The sequence below is a fragment of the Macaca thibetana genome, chromosome 14 (genome assembly GCF_024542745.1).
Source record: "Macaca thibetana thibetana isolate TM-01 chromosome 14, ASM2454274v1, whole genome shotgun sequence".
Lineage (NCBI taxonomy): Eukaryota > Metazoa > Chordata > Mammalia > Primates > Cercopithecidae > Macaca > Macaca thibetana.
Genome location: NC_065591.1, coordinates 2,852,726 through 2,874,153, shown reverse-complemented (window position 1 = coordinate 2,874,153; position 21,428 = coordinate 2,852,726). Strand labels below are relative to the sequence as shown.

At 50.1% G+C, this 21,428-nt stretch overlaps 2 protein-coding genes across 9 annotated transcripts in view; both read left to right on the top strand.

Moving 5' to 3' along the window:
* The window catches only part of CARS1 (cysteinyl-tRNA synthetase 1), a 57,117-nt gene extending 52,276 nt beyond the window's left edge, over window positions 1–4,841 (top strand). For all 3 annotated transcript variants that reach the window (XM_050758286.1, XM_050758288.1, XM_050758290.1), the window contains 4 exons: window positions 760–827; window positions 3,164–3,223; window positions 3,715–3,798; window positions 4,524–4,841. In XM_050758286.1, the coding sequence (XP_050614243.1) occupies window positions 760–827; window positions 3,164–3,223; window positions 3,715–3,798; window positions 4,524–4,658 (347 nt within the window). In that variant the 3' untranslated portion in view covers window positions 4,659–4,841. The remainder of the gene's footprint in view (window positions 1–759; window positions 828–3,163; window positions 3,224–3,714; window positions 3,799–4,523) is intronic.
* A 9,206-nt stretch (window positions 4,842–14,047) lies between these two features.
* The window catches only part of NAP1L4 (nucleosome assembly protein 1 like 4), a 47,174-nt gene continuing 39,793 nt past the window's right edge, over window positions 14,048–21,428 (top strand). For 3 of the 6 annotated variants that reach the window (XM_050758321.1, XM_050758316.1, XM_050758320.1), the window contains exon 1: window positions 14,048–14,135. The gene's annotated coding sequence lies outside the window, so the exon portion shown is untranslated. Of the gene's footprint in view, window positions 14,161–18,012; window positions 18,048–21,428 lie in introns of all 6 variants that reach the window. The other 3 variants (XM_050758322.1, XM_050758319.1, XM_050758318.1) reach the window with 3 other exon arrangements.

Below are 21,428 nucleotides of genomic sequence, written 5' to 3'. Positions count from 1 at the left end.
GCCTTATTTTCAGTTTTTGTGGATACATAATAGTTGTACAAATTTATCGGCTATATGTGATATTTTGATACATGCATATGATGTATTATGATCAAATCTAGGTAACTGAGATTTCCATCATCTCAAGCATTTATCATTTCTTGTGTTATGAACCCTCCAATTCCACTCTTCCACTCTGCCCCTGGTAATTTTAAATCTCAGATGACATGTCATATTTTCCTACTCCTGGCTGGCAAGACCTTCCTATCTTCCAATTACAAAATGTTCTCGCCAGGTATGGTGGCTCATACCTGTATCCTAGCACTTTGGGAGACTGAGGTCGGCGGATTACCTGAGGTCAGGAGTTCGAGACCAGCCTAGGCAACATGGTGGAACCCTGTCTCCACTAAAATATAAAACATTAGCTGGGTGTGGTAATGCGTGTCTGTAGTCCCAGCTACTCGTGAAGCTGAGGCACGAGAATTGCTTGAACCTGATAGGCAAAGGTTGCAGTGAGCTGACATCATGTCACTGCACTCCAGCCTGGATGACAGAGCAAGACTGTCTCAAAAAAAAAAAAAAAAAATCACACACAAACCAAAATGTTCTCTTGTGCTACACTGCTGCTATGGAGGTTCTTGTTTGTTTTTCTCCAGTGGGCCCTCGCTCTGACTGGGCAGCACGGCATGGTCTGGGCAGGGCAGGGCAGGGCAGGGCTGGCCCAGCAGTGGAGATGGCCCACAGAGCCCAGCCTCTTCTCACACGCTGTTTATTTTGCAGGACTGCCCACGGTGGTGAAACTGGTAGACAGAAACACCTTATTAAAAGAGAGAGAAGAAAAGAGACAGGTGAGTAAAGTGAAAATGACTCAAGCTTGATATTTTTTGAAAATGTAAAAACCATTGCAGTTATTACATAGTTTACTTTTTAAGCATTGATGTTTACACTTTTTTTAAAATCCCAGTATTTATAAATGTCAGAAAGAAAAATTAACTAGTATCTTCTAATGAAGCACCTCTTTTAAAAAGATTATTCCCTCAGTTTAAGTGAAAACCAGTCACTTTTAGCAAACTGTGAAGCTGACATGTTAAGATCGCAGTCACACCTTGCCCTCACCTGGGTGGTGCGTGTCACTGATGCAGCTCCACTTCCTATGCCCAGCATACTCCCCACTTGCGCCCCACAACACTCCCAGGATTAGGGATGGTCCAAGTTCCTCGGTGCCTGATAGGAGGGAAGAACAGGAACAAAAACGCAGTGTCAGAACCTCTGGGCACAGTGTGTGGGGCACCCTGGGATGCAGGCAGCAGGATGAGAGGCACGTGGGCCCCCAGTGCACACTATGGGAGGTGGGCCTTGGGTGCTGTTGCCACCAGCAGGTGGGTCCCCAAGAGGCTTAAAGCAGGAGACCGCCGTGGAGGGCGAGTTTGGATGTCACAGTTCTCAGGAAGGAGGCTCTGGGAAGAACTGAGGAAGGAGAATCGACAGGGTGGGTGATTGACAGATGAGATGTGCAAGGTCAGGGAAGGCATCTGTGCCCAGCCCTGGACTGGCCCAAGGCACAAAGGGAGAGCTGATGCCAGATGCAAATGTGGGTGGCTGGAGTTTGCAGTGCTTTAGAGGAATGACAAACTGGAACTCTGGGGAAAGCTCCAGTGGTGAGTGGTCTGCAGGTCCATCCTGGTTGGCAGGTTGGGAGGAGCTGGGCTTGCCCTGTGAGGTTGGCTGGTGTGACTGCCTCATCAGGGCCCCTCCTCATTCCATCACAGTCACTCACCTAGCCTTGGGTCTCGCCTGCCATGCTGTGCTGTGAGGCGGCCTGGTGCTGGCTGTACAAACACCCTGGCTTGCTGCACTCCCTGGCAGAGTGCTCAGAAGCAGGAAGCAGACAAGAGGAGCGCCAGGGTGGCCCGACCAGAGCCTTGCAGGCCCTGTACTCTTTGTGCTGGCCTTTCCACTGGCCACCTTGGCTGTGGCTTGTGACTTCTAGTAGCTCCTGTTTCCCAACCAAGGGACTCTTACCTCACCACACTGCCGCGAGAAGGCATCCCCAGGCCCGAGGCACCACGGGGGAGGGATCCTGACTCCCTGTACCATTCCCACCAGCACATAAACATACCCTAACTTTTAAAGGGAAAAAGCAGAAATCCTGAGCACTGCCTCTCTGGCTCCTCCAAGCTCAGTGCCCAGCTCCTTCCTCCCCCACCTCAGCCCCTTCCCCTTGGCCGGCCCTGCCCTCCCTCCATCTACCTCGAAAGAGCTCGATCCTGTTGGCCCAGCCCCTTCCTGAGTCCCTGAGATCTTTGTGCCTTCCTGGTTTCTTTTCCCCAGCTCTGTGTGTGGAGCTCCAGGAGACCTTACCTGGTCCTGCGGCTTCTCCACCATCTATCATGTAGCCGATGGCCCAAAAACACTTGTGCCCAGCTGCCTACCTGATAGCTCCACTGGGCCGGGAAGCACCTGAAACCTAGGCTGTCCAAAGGAAATGTGAAAATGTGATTTTCAACTCCCCAAACTTGTTCCTTTTCCGTCAGTGGAGGGCATGTCTATTCGTGCAGTGGCTCAGGCCAGAACCTCCCAAAGCAACGGAGGGCCTCCCTCACCAGCACACAGCCTGCTGGCTCCACTAATAAGCTCTCCCTGCAGCATCAGGCTGCGCTCGCCCCTGCCCGGGTACTGCCTGCTGGTTGGAGTGGGCTCTGGTCTCCTCACCCAGCCCCCAAGGCTGGCCTCCACCCTCCTCTCCCCATCCTGCCCTGGGGCTCTTGCTCCTTCCCAAGTATCCCAAGACCCGCTCAGGGTAACCCTCGCAGTGCTGTCCTGGTCATCACCTGACGGATCCTCTCTCCTTAGGCCAGGCTGACCATGCTGGTCCATTTCTTCATGTTAGTGGTGCCTGGATCTTTTAGCATTGGTTCTGTTTGTCTGCCTACTGCATACCTTTGCATCTAGGGCAGGGCCAGGCACCCAGGGGTGCCACTGAGGATCCCCAAAGGGAACGGAAGAGGGTGGGTGTGCTGCCCAGCACATGGACTTGCCTCCCCACAGTGGAGTGGGCCTGGTCAGAGTTCAGCCCTCCATGCCAGGCCCTCCGGGAGGGGCTTGTTTTGCGGGACCTCTCACTCTGAGAGACGCAGCAGCCCGAGGCAGCCCTGTCTCATCTGGCTGTGTGCTGCCCCTCTAGGTTGAAGAGGAGAAGAGGAAGAAGAAAGAGGAGGCGGCCCGGAGGAAACAGGAACAAGAAGTAATGCACTTTGTTTGTTTGGGGGTGGGGGCTCCCCTGGGCAGGAGTGCACCCTGACTCCATGCCCTGTGACTCTCTGTGCCTCCGTGGACCTTAGCCAGGCCCCTGCAGACCCTCGCAGAAGGAGCTCCGCTCTCTGCCTCCACCACCTAAGGCCTGCCAGGCCCTTCTCACATCGGGTGCAGGGAAGGCCTGGCCAAGGGGAAGGCTGTGCCATTTGGTCACAAGCTCCAAGACAGCATTTACAGACTTACTACTATTAGTGGTTCTAGCAAGCTTTCCACTATTGCTGTAGAAATAACATCTCGTTTAATTTTAAATTCCTTGTATGTTCCCTCCACCTTGGCTTTCCCCTTCCCGTCTTTCGTAGCACTCTGAATCTGAGGGCTGGGAAGCAAGTTGACGGCTGGAGGTATGAGCAGATGTCGTTCACAGTGTGGAGCCCCAGGTGCTGCTCAGTGGCAGTGACTGTGCTGTGTTGTGTGTTCCAGGCAGCAAAGCTGGCCAAGATGAAGATTCCTCCTAGTGAGATGTTCTTGTCAGAAACCGACAAATACTCCAAGTTTGATGAAAATGTAAGCATCCTTCTCTTCTTTTCGGAACTTTATTAGACCACATTAAATTGGGAGGACAGGAATTTTCAATCTTGGACAAGCAGATTTTCTGTCTGTAGAAAATTTGGAATCAAATCTGACACCTGCTTTAGGTCCAGGGCCTCCTGGCCCAACTACTGAGCTCCTTCCACAGCCCAGGCAGCTAGGCAAGCCCGTGCCAGGGCCACCCCTCCACTGGTGTGGCAAGCTCTGGTTCCTAGCCCTGGGAGTTGTGGCCCGGGCCGAGATCCACCCAGGCCCTCACAAGCTGGCTGAAGTGCAGTGGTGCAGATAGGCCTCCTGCCCCCAGGTCCTTCGTCATAGCGATTCACAGCCACTGCCTCCAAACCTCTAGGCCCCTCCCTGCTGGCATTTGGATGTGTTTGCTGTGTACCTTTGGGCCGGCTGTGTCAGAACTCAGCCATGGGTAGGCTCTGAGGGGCACAGTGCCTCTCACCTTGGTCAGGAAGCACCCCCAGACTCTGGCCTCCCCTCTCCCATTCTTAGCTGCTAGAGCTGGCACTGCCAGGTCAGTGTGCCAGCACCAGATCAGTGTGCTGGCTCCAGAGCAGTGTGGTGACTGTCCAAGCAAGAAGACATGGCGGCATCAGGGAGATGCACGCTTTGAGACAGGACGGCCAAGAAAGGGGAGTCGGGCTTACCCAGGTGCAGAGGAGACCAACAGCCACTGTGCTCTGGCTTTTCAGGGTCTGCCCACACATGACGCGGAGGGCAAAGAGCTCAGCAAAGGGCAAGCCAAGAAGGTGAAGAAGCTCTTCGAGGCTCAGGAGAAGCTCTACAAGGAATATTTGCAGATGCCTCAGAATGGAAGCTTCCAGTGAGGGGCGCAGGACTGACTTTTTAAACCGTTGCGGACTAGCGGCTCCTGTCTGCCTCAGTGACAACGCTCCAATGCTCCAGTCATGCTTACAGTTGCCCTTGGGTCCTAAATTAAGAGTTGTGTTCATGTAGGTTCATGTCGTCATTGGCTCTGAGACATTATAATAAATTTTTCTGAACAGTGAGACCCTCTCTGCCTTGTTCTGCATGTTCAGCACTTGGCAGGGGGCCTGGTGGCCGGCCAGGGCCGCTTGGTCAGCAGGTCACAACCTAGGTGCTTGGGTCAGTTGAGCTGCTTCAGCTGGCCGAGGAATTTCTCCCCCATGCTGATGGCTATCGGCTAATCTCTGGTGTGTGGGCACATTTGGAGGTATTTGAGTAGGAAAAAGACAGGCTCAGACTGGCAGAGCCTGCTGAGCCCTAGACAAAGGCCACTCAGTCTGCCCTCGGGTTCTGATGAATAAACACACTGCAGGTTTTCCTAGAGCCATTCCATACTGGGCAGCAGCATAGCCAGTGGCTCAGCAGGCGGGCCCCTGGCGAGCTGCCCAGAACTGCCGTTGGAGACAGCAAGTCCAGGATGTGCATGGCTCATGGGTGAGATGTGGGGGTGTTCTCAACACAGCAGGGACCTTCTGTCCCCAGTGCCCAGTGTTGTCCTTGCCACCCTGCCCCTACACTTGGTTCACCTGGACTGAGAATCAGCACCCAGACGCGAAGGTGCTTACCCATCCTTGGCTGAGGAGGGCATAAGCAGAAGCCAGAGCCTGCTTCATGCCTGTGGAAGCTGGTGCCAGGCCATATCCATCCGGACAAAAGACAGTCATTGGTGCTGTGGACAGCCGGGGGACACTCTAGCCAGTGCACGTGGCTGGTGGCAGCAGCCCCAGCATGGGGAGTGTGGCAGTGTTGGGTTGTGGGCGCGCCGGTTCTTTGTTGTTGCCCTCCACGTGCGCTTGCTGTTTACTGCAGTAGTGTGTGACACAGCAAAAGGCTGGAACCAGCCTGTCTGTGCATCAACAGGGTGCTTGGCACAGCTTGAGAGCACCCACCCAATTATGTAGGGAGCACTAAGCTTATAAATCAATGGGGACAGTCTCTGGGTATTGATAGGTCTGACTTTGAACCTTGTCAGTGTTTTTTATATACATATATATAAATTTAAACCAGCAAGAAAGAAAAGTCCCCCAAACAAAATAAAACAAACGTGTTCAGTTATCTGTTGCCACTTAACAAATCACCCCAAAACTTCATGGCTGAAAACAACAATGATCATGTTAATAACTCATGGCTCTGGATTGACTGGACTCAGCGGATTGGTTTTCAGTTGCAGGCAGATGGGGTCATCTCTAGGTTTGTGCCTGGGTCCCATACTGGGGCTGCTTGGGCACCTTTTATCTCTGTGTGGTCTCTCTAGCTTGGCGGCTTCAGGGTGGCTGATTTCTGTCACAGCAGCCTGTAGCTCCAAAGGTGCAAGTCCTGAGAGAGAGACGGGAGCTGTCTGGCCTTTTAGGATCTAACCTCGGAGGTCATGTCCTGACTTCCACTGTCCTCCCTAGTGGAGGCCGTCACCAGGCCCACCCACGTCCATGGGGAGGGGGAGGCATAGACACCACCCTGTGATGGGCATTACTGGGTTCCAGAAGGGATGGGAAATACTACTGTGGCTATTTCAGAAAGTACCATCCGGCACAAAACGATAAATCAAATTGGCAACCTCAAGAATTTGAACTTTCTGAGAATTGGCCATTTTTTGCTACACATCTTTAATGGGGTATCTTCTAAGGTCAAAAAAGGTGCAGAAAAGTCAAACAATTCAATAGTTTGTTTTTTTTTTTTTTTTTTGAGACGGAGTCTCGCTCTGTCGCCCAGGCTGGAATGCAGTGGTCGGATCTCAGCTCACTGCAAGCTCCGCCTCCCGGGTTCACACCATTCTCCTGCCTCAGCCTCCCGAGTAGCTGGTACTACAGGCGCCCGCCACCTCGCCCAGTTCGTTTTTTTTTTTTTTGTGTGTGTATTTTTTTTTTTTAGTAGAGACAGGGTTTCACCTGTTAGCCAGGATGGTCTCAATCTTGTGACCTTGTGATCCGCCCGTCTCGGCCTCCCAAAGTGCTGGGATTACAGGCTTGAGCCACTGCGCCCAGCGCAATAGTTTTGTTGTTAGTAGTAATATTGACACTGTAATTTTCAAACTCTATATGCCAAGACAAATAAGATCACTGACACCCAGGCTGGAGTGTGGTGAAGCAATCTCAGCTTGCTGCAACCTCCACCTCCTGGGTTCAAGCTATTCTTTTGCCTCAGCCTCCCAAGTAGCTGGGACCACAGCCACGTGCCACCAAGTCCAGCTAATTTTTGTATTTCTAGTAGAGATGGGGTTTCACCATGTTGGCCAGGCTGGTCTTGAACTCCTGACCTCAAGAGATCCGCCCACCTCAGCCTCCCAAAGTGCTGGGATTACAGGTGTGAGCCACTGTGCCCAGCCTAGCAACCAAGTTTTTAATGTAAGAGAAAAAAATACAAGGATAAAAATCAAAGAAGTCAAGGAAAAGCACTTTACTATTAAATATGAATTAGAAAATATGAAGTAACTTGTGATTTTAAAAAGTAGGTTGTTTCTTGGCTGTGTAGATGGGAAGGGTGGAGAAGCAAAGCAGCCCTGGTGGCAGTGAGCAGCCCCAGCCCCGATCTGGGGCTCTAAATCCCATCTCCCTACCCCCTGGAGAAATGGCCAGTTCCAGGTCTGCAGCAGCAGGAGTAGCCAAGCACTCTTGTGCCCCAAAAGGGGAGCCTTCGAACACCAAGAAGTCAGGTCAGAAGGACACTGGACAAGCTAGTGACACATAGCAGCTGGGTGGTATGTGTCAGGGGCATTCTGCTGGGTGGAAAAGCCACCCCTGAAAGGTTGCCTACTGTGTGATTCCATGTAGATAACATTCTCAAAATCCAAGCTGTAGGAATAGAGAACAGATGGTGGTAGCTGGGGTTAAAGATGGTGGGGGGCAGGTTGGGGGAGTGACTGTACAGGGACAGCGGGGGGTGGGGGTTGGTGGGGAGGGCACGTCCATGTTCTCATTGCCATGGTGATCACACAAATCTGCATGTGTGATAACACAACGTAGAGCCACACACATTGTACCAATGTCAGTCTCCTATGTTGATCATGAACTCTGGCCAGGCAAGGTGTGACCATCAGGAAACAAATTTTGCAGTTTTCTGGGAGCCTGTACTTACTGTAAAATAAGGCTTCAGGAGCTCCTACTGGCTAAGTTTGGGACAATTTGAACATTGAAAAGAATGATTCCAGCCAGGGCAACATAGTGAGACCCCATCTCTACTAAAAATAAAAAAAATTGGCCGGTTTGGTGGTGCACTTGTAATCCCAGCTACTCAGGAGGCTGAGGTTGGAGGACTGCCTGAGCATGGGAGGTGGAGGCTGCAGTGAGCTGTGATCACACCACTGCATTCTAGTCTGGGTGACAGAGCAAGACTCTCTCAAAAAAAAAAAAAAAAAAAAAAAAAAAAAAAGATTAATCAAAACCCAGGCATCTATTTATTCTCAAAAATAGAGAAAGCGAAAACATATTGTCATTACTGGAGGTGGCTCCTGTGTCAGCTTTCTGTAGAGTTACTCATTGGTGACAGAACCAAGTATTTCACCTTGCATGGGAAGTGTATTTCAGAAATGGCCCTAGCTGAAAGGAGAAAGTTGTTCTTTCCCCAGAGATGCCAGCTAAGGGAAGAAGCACCAGGATCAGACATCTCCATTCTGCAGCCCCAAATGAAGTCATTGATTCAGGCAGGGGCTGAACATGGAAGCTGAGACCCCTGGGTGAAAGCTGGTAGGTGCTGGATAATTTCGTGGTGCCAAAGTGTCACCTTGTGCGTGGCTTGTAGGTTTCCAGGAGGGGATATGTGTTACTTTCTGATGCCGGGCTCTGGCTCTCAGCCCCCCCCCACAAAAAGAAGGATTTCCTCTAAAAGTATAAGTCAGTATTGAATGAAGCTTTTAGGCTAGGGCTCCTCAACCTTGAATGAGAATATAAACTGCCCAGGATTGCTTGTTAACACAAATTCCAGTTCAGACCTAGGAGGAGCCCGAGAGTCTGCATTCCTGCAGTCTCCCAGCTGTGGCCTGTGCTGCTGGGCTAGAGGCCCCTCAGGAGCAAGGCTGTCCAGCTCACTTCCTGTCTGCAGGAAATACTGGACCCAGAGGGACAATGCAGGTGAGGCCATGAAGCAGCCACCACACGTGTGCAGAAGGTGGGGCATTCTGCCAGATGCCCAGCTGGTGTCTTCAATATGCCTGCGTCAAAGGGAGCAGAATAGGGCATAAAAAAGGACTGGGAGAGACTCAAGAAACAAAACCACCAGGTTTGAGGGATAATCTTTGAAGGATTTGAACAAACCTGCTGTAAAGACATTTCAAGGGGGGCTGGGCGTGGTGGCTCACACCTGTAATCCCAGCACTTTGGGAGGCCGAAGCGGGCGGATCATTTTTAGTAGAGATTCCATTTCTACTAAAAATACAAAATAATTGGTTGGGCATGGTGGTGCATGCCAGCTACTCAGGAGGCTGAGGAAGGAGAATCACTTGAACCCAGGAGGTAGAGGTTGCGGTGAGCTGAGATCGTGCCATTGCACTCCAGCCTGGGCAACAAGAGTGAAACACTGTCTCAAAAAAAAAAAATAAAAATAAAAATCAAGAAATTTGAATGACCAGGTATTGGATGACAGTCAAGATTTTTGCTAATTTCGTTAGTGTGGTGATGGCAGCTGCCTCCAGAGGTGTCTTTAATGAGATACAAAGTAGCCTGAAGCCGGTAACTCAGTATCCTTCAGCCAAGGAAACTGATGAAGCCCAGCGGTCACCCCAGCAGCAGCAATCCCTTCCACAGTGTATCCTCTCTACCAGCCTGTGCTGGAAACCATGTATCAAATGTCCTGACAACCGGGCCATGAGGAAATACCCTTGTCTGTAGCTGCCACGACTGGGGTGAGCGGAGGTTGGCCCAAGGCCACGGTGCCATCCAAGGAGACAGGAAGGAGTGGCCTGTGCCCCCCCGTTTCCAGTGGTGAGTGCACAAAAACGTATTCAGATCGCCAGGGGCACACCTGGTCCCCACAGCTGAGGAAGGCCTGGCTCTACCTGGACTGGAGTAGGGTCAGGCTGTGGCCCCTGTTTCACACCCCCTCCCCCATTCAGAGTAATTCTGGGCCGATTTTCTGCCTGGAGTTTACCCCCTCTGAGTGCCCACTACCCGGTGTGCCTTCTCCCTGCCCTCCCCTAACTTCCTCCAGTCTCCCCAGGTTGGGTCGAGGGCCTGCAGTGACAACAGGCTGGCTGGCCAGGCCACTGGCTTGGTCCCCAAGAGGACCCCAGCACCTCCCTACCCTGCAGTATCTTGCTGTCAGGCTGCAGCAGATCCTTCTTGATCAATGTGGGGTGGACACTTTTCTTAACTTGTATAATATTAGTTTGCCTGTGAAGTGTTTCTTTTGTGTACATGGAAGCTCTGTTCAGCTGTAAGAGCCAGATTTACATCTTCCTGTTTTTCCACAAAGAGCAATCTTTGGTGTCTTTACTATAAAAAGTCATGTATTCATTATTTAAAAATAAATAATATAGCAAATTTCCAATATAAAGTAGAAACTGAAAGGCCCTGTGCCCTGCCTCTCAAATCCCTGCAACATTTGGGGTACAGTCCTCCAGATGCCTTCTTTCCGAGGCTGTGAAGTTTACAAAGTCACTCCCTGACTGTGCACCCCGCTTTTGTGCGCAGTACACCATGGGTGTTTTCTGTTCTCCATACACCAGAAGAAACCTGCCACCTCTCTTGGATGTCTCCAGGGCCCCACTTTGTTAATGCCCCATAGGCTGAGCCACCACCCTACTGAGGAGGATTTGGGCATTTCTGAGGCCTAGGCTCCAGCTCTTGGCGGCTGCGAGGTCGTTTGAGGAGTAGCGCCCCGCCGCAGGTGAAGGGCATGGTCCCCTCCAGGGCCAGAGCCACTTAGCTGGGGGCATTACAGGGGTTTCTCTGTTTTCTCCTCTGTTTAATGGGACAGTGATTCCTGCCTCTACTTCCAGGCCAAGGTGTAGCCATTGTCAGTAGCACCCAGGTAAGGGCACAGCTCGCCAAGTGCCAGGCACTTTTCCAGGTGCTGGCCACGTGAAGGAGAAACACGTGGTGTCTGTCCAGGACTGTCTCCCGGAACCCCACTGAGCACAAGGCAGCCAGGAGCAGAACCACAGGCAAGGCAGCCTCTGGAGGGGACTCCTGATCTCCAGGTTGGAGAAGGCTGAGATGGCGGAGGGGTTGTAGACAGGTGGGCTCATGCCTGAGGCCTGGCAGAGGCAGCGCTGGGAAAACGGATGAAACCCACCGAATGCTGGCTACCCTGGGAGTCCTGATCCCAGTGGTCCTCAGCCCTGGTTGCATGTCTGTCATCTGGGGACTTCTTTTTTTTGACACAGGGTCTTGGTCTTGCTCTGTCACCCAGGCCACTGCATGATCACAGCTCACTGCAGCCTCCAACTCCCAGGCACAAGTGATCCTCCCACCTCAACCCTCAAGCAGCTGGGACTATAGATGCACCACTATGCCTGGCTAAGTTTTAGATACTTGGTAGAGATGGGATCTCATCGTGTTGCCCAGGCTGGTCTCAAACTCTTGCGTTCAAGCAATCTGCCCATTCGACCTCATTACCTAATTGCATCTGTGAAGACTCTTATTTCCAAATGAGAACCTTCTAAGGAGAGAAACCACCAACCACCAAGAGAAAAACACCACCACCACAATCATTCCAGTTCCAGCAGATCTCGCAGGGAGCAGGTCCAGCTGCCCCCAGCCCCAAAGCCCAGCTCCCTCAGAGGCTCCACCCACCCGGATGCCACCCCCTACCAACCCCAACATCCAGGAGCAGCTGGATCCCATTACTGCAAATGGACTAGAGACTTTATTAGACGGGAGGAAGGACCCTCAAAACTTCAAATGCCCAGGTTCTTGTGTCGTTTCTTTCCTTGTTTATGCTTCCACAAAGCATAAAGCATGACCATTGTAGAAAAGTCTGAAGGTCTAAATAAGTAAAATAGGAATTGAGAGCACACACACCCTCTCCTAAAACACAGATGGCCAGACAGGACTGAGCACGCTGTGTGGGTCAGGGCTCAGCCATGCACTGGTCACCTCTGAGGGGTTTTTATGGTTTTTGTTTTAATTAGTTTCTTTTTCTTTTCTTTTTTTTTTTTTTTTTTTTTTTTTTGAGACGGAGTCTCGCTCTATTGCCCAGGCTGGAGTGCAGTGGCACGATCTCGGCTCACTGCAAGCTCCACCTCCCCAGTTCACGCCATTCTCCTGGCTCAGCCTCTGGAGTACCTGGGACTACAGGCCACCATGCCCGGTTAATTTTGTTTTTGTATTTTTAGTAGAGACGGGGTTTCACCGTGTTAGCCAGGATGGTCTCGATCTCCTGACCTTGTGATCTGCCTGCCTGCGCCTCCCAAAGTGCTGGGATTACAGGCATGAGCCACCGCGCCTGGCCTCTTTTTCTTTTCTTTTCTTTTCTTTTTTTTTTTTTTTTTGAGACTGAGTCTTGCTCTGTCGCTGAGGCTGGAGTGCAATGGCACGATCTTGGCTCACTGTCTTGGCTCACTGCAAGCTCCGCCTCCCGGGTTCATGCCATTCTCCTGCCTCAGCCTTCCGAGTAGCTGGGACTACAGGCGCCCGCCACCACACCCGGCTAATTTTTTTGTATTTTTAGTAGAGACGGGGTTTCAAACTGTGTTAGCCAGGATGGTCTCGAACTCCTGACCTCGTGATCTGCCCACCTCGGCCTTCCAAAGTGCTGGGATTACAGGCGTGAGCCACCGTGCACGGCCTCTTTTTTGTTTTTTTTGAGACAATATACCCCTCTGGTTACCTAGGCTGGAGTGCAGTGGCCCAATCTCTGCTCACTGCAGCCTTGACCTCACCGGCTCAGGTAATTCTCCTATCTCAGCCTCCCAAGTAGCTGGTATTACAGGCCTGAGCCACCACGCCTGGGGAATTTTTTTTTTTGGAGCGGGGGAAAGGTGCTCTCACTATGTTGCCCAGGCTGGACTTGTTGTCTCTACCTCCCAGAGTGCTGGGTTTACAGGCCTGAGCCATGGTGCTCCACATTAAATTCTTTTTAGAGATGAAGTTTCACTATGTTGCCCAGGCTGGACTTGAATTCCTGGGCTCAAGGGATCCTCCTGCCTCAGCCTCCCAGGTTACCTCTGAGGTTTATAATTGACGCTATGTTCTTAATCCCTCAACCAGAAGCCTTTAGATGGTTACAAATTTTCCCCATTACAGGCATGACTTGCTAATAATAATAATTAGCAATTATTTCAAAAGTAACCTCACCCCCAAAAAAAGAACGTTTCTGAAAAAATGCACAAAAGACTTGAAGACCTCCAATGGCACGGTTGAACATGGAAATGACTAGCCTCAAAAGCCCCCAGCGCAGGGGTTATTTTCCGATCAAATCGGACGTCTTTCTACAAAATGTGATGTGGAGAGGCTGGGGCTATTACCTTCACCCCAGCCCAGGGGGCACCCTGAGAGGGAGAACAGGGTGGGCGAAACGGGCCAGCTCCTCCCCAGCCCCCCGCCCTGCTCTGCTTCAGGGGCCTGATCTGAGGGCCCAGTGCGCACTGTTTTTCCTCCTTGTCCGACAGTGTCTCCCCCAGGCCAGAACTAGGCTGCTGGGACACTGCGGGGCTCAGGGCGTGCGGGAAGAGACGCAGGAAGTGGGTAGTTCCGTCGTGTCCGCGGAGGCGACCCAGCCCCGACCTTTTCGCAGAGGAAGTGTTATCCAGCCTGGGACCTGGGGGATGAGCAGGGGTTAAGCTTAGGTCCCAACCACTAACGGGACTGGTTGAAAACGGCTCCCAGGCGGTGGGGCCCCCCGCGATGTTCTCAAGGAGTAGCGCCAGGGGACGACGTGGGAGGTGGGGTTCTCACACCAGCGGGCGCACGGACGGCTGGAGGCACCGACCCGCCGCGGACGGGATTGAACTAGGGAACTGGGAGGGCGCAGGAGATAAAGACGGCCGGGACCCACGGAGAGAGGTGGTGCCCAGTGTCCCGCGAGGATGCAGTGCCAACTGGGGAGGGTCCCGGGAGCGGGGACCCAGGCCCGCGCAGAACCACACACGTGGTCTGCACCTCGCCCCGCCCCATCTAAAGAGGCGGAGGAACGCAGGGCGAGGGCAGCGCGGAGGAATATTTGCATAAGGCGGGGCGATTCTTCGGTGGCTTCTGATTGGCTGCCGTCTGCGGCGCGAAGCGCAGTTGACTTGCGCCGCGCTCGCCCAATCGCAGCCTGTCTTGCTCGCGGAGAGAAGAGCTAGGAGCCTCGGCCAATGGGAGGCGGCGTTGTTGGCGGCCACGGCGGCGCAGCCCCAAAGCGAGCGAAGCCAGGGTCGCCGCCAGTGCCGCAGGAGGCGTGAGGTGCGGAGACGCGGGTGCTGGGCCGGTAACGGCGGCTGGGGAGGGCGGCTGGGCCGGGGCGGGCGGGAGGGGCCTCGGGGCCGGCGCGGGCGCGGCGGGCGGCCATCTCTGGAAGCCGCGGGGCGGTGGGGCAGGGGCGGGGCCGCGTCCTCGTCAGAGCAGGTAGCGGCGGCCGCGGCGGGCCTGGAGCCTGGGGCTTGGAGCTTGGGGCCTGGAGCCCGGGCCTGGGGCGCTGGCGGGCGGCCCCTCCCAACTCCCGGCGCGCCTCTCCCGGCTGCCGGCCCCCCTGAAGGTCAGGGCGCTTTGTTCTGCGCCGCGGGCGGCCTCCTGGGCGGCGGCCCCGCGGAGGAGGCGAAGACGGCTAGAGGCGGCGGCCGCTCAAATCTCCCGCTAGCCCGGCCCGCCCCGCGTGCGGGGGCCGCGGCGGTTACACGGCCGGGCGCGCCGGAGCGTTCAGGCTTCCCGTTTTTAAGGTGGAGACGTCCAGGACCTCTTTATTAGATGTTGATGAATTTGAGTTTTTCCGTAGGGCGATGGTCATCGTGAGCCTCTGTGGGGTCAGGCTGCGCTAACTGGGGTTTTGATGTCAGTTTGGTGTGGCCGAGGGCATGTCTGACGGGGAAGAAAGTCCTTGGCGTTGCTTCTTAGCTGTTGGGAGCTGTGCGGTGCGAGCGAGATGGGCGGCGTGCGCTCCCCGAGGACTGGCCTGAGTAGCCTTAGACTAGTTACTTGCGGGACTTGGTTTCCCAGCCAAGGTGGGCAGCAAGTCTGTTTACTGTTTAAAACCGTCTTTCACAAGGGAAAAGCAAAATCTCCAAAAAAAAAAAAATTGTACATGTTATGAATGGAAAAGTGCCATGCTTTTCTTTCAGTTCAGAGATGGTGAAAGAGGTCACATTTGTATTTTTTGACCTGACCAGTGTCTTTGTTTTTTTCAATTTTCCCCTTCTAAATGCTTTCCGTTCACCCCAGCGAAGGATGGCCTGGTCATGATAAGACTTTTCACCGTCCACACTTCACTAAGTCTGATTGCGGGGCAGGAGGCAGACAAGTTTAGGGTCCAGGAAAGGGGACTCCAGCCTTGGGACCTTTAGACCCTAACGTGTGTGTCACATCACCTGCCTGAGTGACTCTGCGCTCCTCTGGCAGGAAGGTCCGCCATTTCATTATGTTCTCGGCAGAATCGTCGGGGCACATTCATCTGTGCTGTTCACATACCCAGTCTGCATTACTTTTTCCTGTAGTAATCCCTGTCTCATCTTCTTGCATTAGGTGTACGGTATAAAATAGACTTTTAAAAGTTATCTTACCTTAAAAATATACAAGTATGTAGATGAGGTTGTTGGACCTTAAAGGTAAGTCTTTTTAAGTTACTGCCTTGCAATAGGAACTATATCTCTAAATGACTAATACCTTCACTACGCACCAGGGACTCCTTCAGCCTGTTTGCGTGTATTAACTCATTTCGTAATCTAATAACTTGTGAGATAGATAGTATTGTTTTTCCATTTAACTACTCTGGAAGCTGAGGCCCTAGGAGGTTACGTATAATGACTTGTCCAAAGTGATAAAGCTTAGGTAAAGACCCAGGCAGTTTTAACTTTACCCAGGGTTACTGCTTCTGTAGAGGGAATGAAAGAATTTTTAATCAGAAGTTGTTTTCATCATTGTACTAAGCCTCACTGAACTCTAGCTTACGAGGTTTTGAGCTGGTTGATCATTTCCATCTCAAATTATTCCACAGCATGCCAAATGCCTCCTGTAGTAGAATTTTGAGATTCAGACCGGGATGAGCAATTACTAATAGAATAAATAATATGCAAATGTAAAATGAAGTTAAGAGAAAGGAACGTGGTGATAGAATCGGGATATATTCCAAAGATAAAATGAGTGACTACAGAGAGAGAGAAAAGTTAGTTATTTAGTAGTAGTTCACAAGTTTACTTAGAGACATTTTTACTAGAATTTTAGGGCCTCATGATGTGATTTTTATGGACCGTTTTAACACGTTACTGCTTTTTTTTTTTTTTTTTTTTTTTTTTTTTTTGAGACGGAGTCCCACTGTATCGGCAGGCTGGAGTGCAGTGGTGCGATCTCCGCTCACTGCAGCCTCCGCCTCCCGAATTCAAGCAATTCTCCTGCCTCAGCCTCCCGAGTAGCTGGCACTGCAGGCGCCCACCACCATGCCCGGCTAATTTTTGTGTTTTTATTAGAGACGGGGTTTCACCATGTTGGCCAGGATGGTCTCGATCTCTTGACCTCGTGATCCACCCGCCTCAGCCTCCCAAAGAGCTGAGATTACAGGGGTGAACCACCGTGCCCGGCCTACTGCTGTTTTAAATAGCTGTTATTACATATCCAGTTGCAGCCTTTTTTTTTTTTTTCTGGTTGAGCAGTGTTATTGCTTCAGAATGTCTGCAGTTATTTGTGCCTATATGTCATGGCATCTTAACACTTTTGTGAATTTTGTTTTGTAAGCTTTAAATCCGGTACTATTTTTCAGAATGAATATGGAGTAGTCATTGGAGAAATTGGTTGAATTCTTTGCAGTAGCAAATAAATTGTATTCATTTTTAAGTTTGATAACCTTGGTAAACTGAATTCTGCAAAGTTTACACGTGTTTTAGGATCCCCTCAAAATGTACAGGGCATTGTGTTTTGCAAAATAGCCATTTAGCCATCAGATTCTTCTGTAGAATTTTGATCTTTTTGCCCATGTGAGAGGTAGTTCTTATTTGTATGGAGATTAAGTACCTGCGGATGGGATATGTTCATCACCACTTTACAGTATGAATTTGAACTTGAAACTGAAGTGAAAACTTTTCTGTTAACCTGTCAGAGTTTTTAGTAGCCTCTTGTTATTGACCACATATTAATTCCCTATGTTAGTTATTCGAAGCTAAGTGTGGGGACTGAAATCTTTGTTTTTCTTATTTTGAGCAGTTGATAGTCTCTAGCATCAGGAGGAGTTGACCTCAAATATGTATGTATATATAGTAGTGCTTTTCTTCCTTCTCTTTCGTTGTCTGCAGTTTAAAAACTGTTGTGATAAGTTTATGTTGTACTTCCAAAAATGTTGCCAAAGAGCCTATATTTTTCCATTTGTTTTGGAAGAAAATTACTTTGTGGGCAAGAAGGTGATTTAAATTCCTGACGGCCTAAGAGGCGTCCGCTGTGTGAAATAGGCCGCTGCTGTTAGTGCTTGAGATCGATGATGGTTTGTATTTGGTTAAGACACAGCGATGGACTTGTTGGGAGTTTGGCCTGAGATCGCTAGCTGAGGAATGCTTGCTTTTTTTCTTGAAGGGAAATGTGTTTTAGGCATCCAGAGTAAAAAGCTGGTGTTACTTAGTTTGATTCTTCGACCACTATGGTGATAGGAAGTAGCCAGTCTGTGCAGGAAACTGCTGTTATCCGGCCTCAACTTAGTTTTTGTGGGACCTCTTGAGGTTAGCAAATTTATGCCTCCCGAAACTATAGTTGTAGGGTTTGTCTTTGAGCATATAGTAATGGAAAAACCCTTATCAATAGGTAGATAGTAAATGATTTTGTATTTGGCTGCTATGAAATTTTTAAGAAACAGTTTGTGGTGATGTGAATTTGTTTTCATCTGGCAGTCACTGGTTTTTCCACCCTGCCCTCTTAAGAGAACAGGGTTGCTTTAATTTGTTTGCCAGAACTTTAAATTTTGCATTTAGTAACAACAGAGGCATTGTGTTTTTGTAGTATGAAAACAACGAAAGATCACTTTGTGAACTTTACTTTTTGATATTGACCACTTGCTGTGTAGCCTTAAATTTCTTACAAGTATCCCCTGTTAACTGTTAAACACAAAATCTATGTTCATTTCATGTTCTTGGGACCTTTAAAAATGCAGCGTGCATTATCCGGAAAAGCCTGTTCAAAAACAAGGTGAGATGGTTTTTGTTTAATAAACTTGTGGTAGAAAGAATGACTGTACACTTTTATGTGCAAAGGTTTTAAGTATAATAATTAAAATAGTACTTGTTTACTCAGTTACTGAAAAGTAGCTTTCAGTGATTTGCATCTATTTCCTTATTCATGAGCGTCTTCTATGTGCTGGGCACAGTTCTAGGTACTGGGGTCTCCCGCTGAATAAAACAGAAGTCTTTGCCCTTGTTTCTGCTGTGGGAGACAGACTAACAAGTTAGATGGTGGCAGGTGCTTTTGAGAAACAGTGGAGAGGAGTAGGGACTTTGGTGGTTGCAATTTGAAATAGGTAGAGAGGGAAATGCCTTACTTTCAAGATGACAAGATCTTACGGTGTCTCACTCTGTCTCTCAGGCCGAAGTGCAGCGGCACAATCTCGGTTTACTGCAAGCTCTGCCTCCTGGGTTCACGCCATTCTCCCGCCTCAGCCTCCCGAGTAGCTGGGATTACAGGCGCCTGCCACCATGCCCGGCTAATTTTTTATATTGTTTAGTAGAGACGGGGTTTCACTGTGTTAGCCAGGATGGTCTCGATCTCCTGACCTCGTGATCCGCCCGTCTCGGCCTCTCAAAGTGCTGGGATTACAGGCATGAGCCACTGCACCTGGCCGACAAAATCTTTTAATATGTATTGGATTAAGAAGTTAGCGTCATTGAGTCATATACTAATGAACTGCCCAGAAAAGAAGGGTGGAGGAGATGGGAGTTTACGCCACAAGTAAACGTAGTGTTTCAGTTAAGGAAAGGAAATCATTTTTTACTTTCTTGAAACCCCAGGGCGTGGCACCCTACAAGTCTCTGAAGAGAGTCTGCTGCTGTTTGGAGGCAGGTATTTCAGTAGATCTTGTAACCAAACCTCAATGACTAAAGCAGTGTCTCTCTGTGTCTTCAGAAACTGCTTGAGACAGGCACGTGTGTGCATGGAGTCCCGGACACCATGCATGCTGTGTACTGGTAACACAGAGACAAGCTGTCACTTGCTAGCAGTAAGTTAAGCAAAGATTTCTTGGCAACCAGTCTCATCCCAAGTCTTGTGCTGGGCCCTAGAACCGCTGCATTGGGCAAGTAGACAGGCTCCCTGCCCTCGTGGAACTTGTTCTTTAGTGGGCAAACGTGTATTATTCATTGCTTTTTTTTTTTGGAGTTGGAGTCTCGCTCTGACACCCAGGCTGGAGTGCAGTGGCATGGTCTCAGCTCACTGCAACATCTGCCTCCCAGGTTCAAGCAATTCTGTCTCAGCCTCCCGAGTAGCTGGGATTACAGGTGCCTACCACCACGCCTGGGTAATATTTGTTCTTTTTAGTAGAGATGGGTTTCACCATATTGGTCAGGCTGGTCTCGAACTCCTGACCTCAGGTGATCTGGCCACCTGGGCCTCCCAAAGTTCTGGGATTACAGGCGTGAGGCGCCGTGCCCAGCCTGTTCATTGCTTTTAAACAGTATCATGGGCCTGGCACGGTGGCTCATGCCTGTAATCCCAGCACTTTGGGAGGCTGAGGTGGGCAGATCACCTGACGGTCAGGAGTGTGAGACCCTCTCCAGCCTGGGCGACAGAGCAAGACTCCACCTCAAAAAACAAAACAAAACAAAAAACATTATCGTGGAAAGTTTAACAACATGATTAACTTCTGATCCTGGAGAGTGGTAATGGTAGCCTGGATCAGGAGTCTACTGGTCAGGGCAATAAAAATGGAATCTGAAGTGTCTCAGGGCTTCGTATAATTGTCAGGTTTTGTGGGTGGGGGTGTTGGGGTGTCCTGCAGGGGTATCTTGATTCCTTCTGAGAACAGATCATTCCTTTGTCCCTTCTGATGTCCTAATCTAAAACACTACTCCTGGAAGATTTGAACCTGTACCCAGTGACCGGTCAGACTCCCTCTTGGATTGAGAATGTTGGATTGCCATTCCTCAGACTGAATGTGGGCCAAGCAATTGTGCTTTAGAAATTTATCTTAGAGGCTGGGCGTGGTGGCTCATGCCTGTAATCCCAGCACTTTGGGAGGCTGAGGCAGGTGGATCACCTGAGGTCGGGAGTTCAAGACCAAGCTTGGCCAACATGGTGAAACCCCGTCTCTACTGAAAATACAAAAAAAAAAAAAAAAAAGCGCCACTCGGGAGGCTGAGGCAGGAGAATCGCTTGAACCCGGGAGGTGGAGGTTGCAGTGAGCTGAGATCGCGCCTCCAGCCTGGGCAACAAGAACAAAACTCTATCTCAAAAAAAAAAAAATTACTACCATCCCTAATTTTGTAGGATTTATAGGATGTAAGGAAATTATAAGGAGTCTTGTGAAAACAGTAATTACATTTGAATTAATTTTAATCCTTCAGTTATCTCCCATAAAGACACTGAGGACCTTTGAGTTTATTAAGACAGAGTAAATATATAAAAGTTTTGGGGAGTATGACCACACTGTCTTTTGTCTCTCAAGCATGGCCCAATTTTTTTTCCTTTCTTTCTTTTTTTTCTTTTTTTTTTTTTTTTTTGAGACTTGTCACCCAGGCTGGAGTCTAGTGGCGCCATCTTGGCTCGCTACAACCTCTGCCCCCCAGGTTCAAGCAGTTCTCCTGTCTCAGCCTCCTGAGTAGCTGGGACCACAGGCGTGTGCCACCATGCCCAGCTAATTTTTGTATTTTTAATGGAGATGGAGTTTCACCATGTTGGCCAGGCTGGCCTCGAACTCCCGACTTCATGTGATCCGCTCGCCTTGGTCTCCCAAAGTGCTGCCCAATTTTATAGTTACTCTAGCTATAGAGTAGATGTTTTCAGTTCAAAATTAGGAATGTAAGGTTATATTTTGTTACAAAAATCTTTTAAAATTTCATATGAAAACAGTTGTTTGGCCGGGCGCGGTGGCTCAAGCCTGTAATCCCAGCACTTTGGGAGGCCGAGACGGGCGGATCACGAGGTCAGGAGATCGAGACCATCCTGGCTAACACAGTGAAACCCCGTCTCTACTAAAAAATACAAAAAACTAGCCGGGCGAGGTGGCGGGCGCCTGTAGTCCCAGCTACTCGGGAGGCTGAGGCAGGAGAATGGCCTAGACCCGGGAGGCGGAGCTTGCAGTGAGCTGAGATCCGGCCACTGCACTCCAGCCTGGGTGACAGAGCAAGACTCCGTCTCCAAAAAAAAAAAAAAAAGAAAACAGTTGTTTGGGGTAAAAGGAAGTTAATCCATAAAGAGGATTGTTACAGTGTCTAATATAAATAAAAGAACATTTGTGTAATCATGGGGATTCATTTTTTTTTCTCAACCCAATTAAAGATAAAAATTTGCTTGCCAGTTCAGATTTAGAATTGTAGACACAGTTAAAGTTTTTGATCTTGGGAGGGAATCTGAACTTTA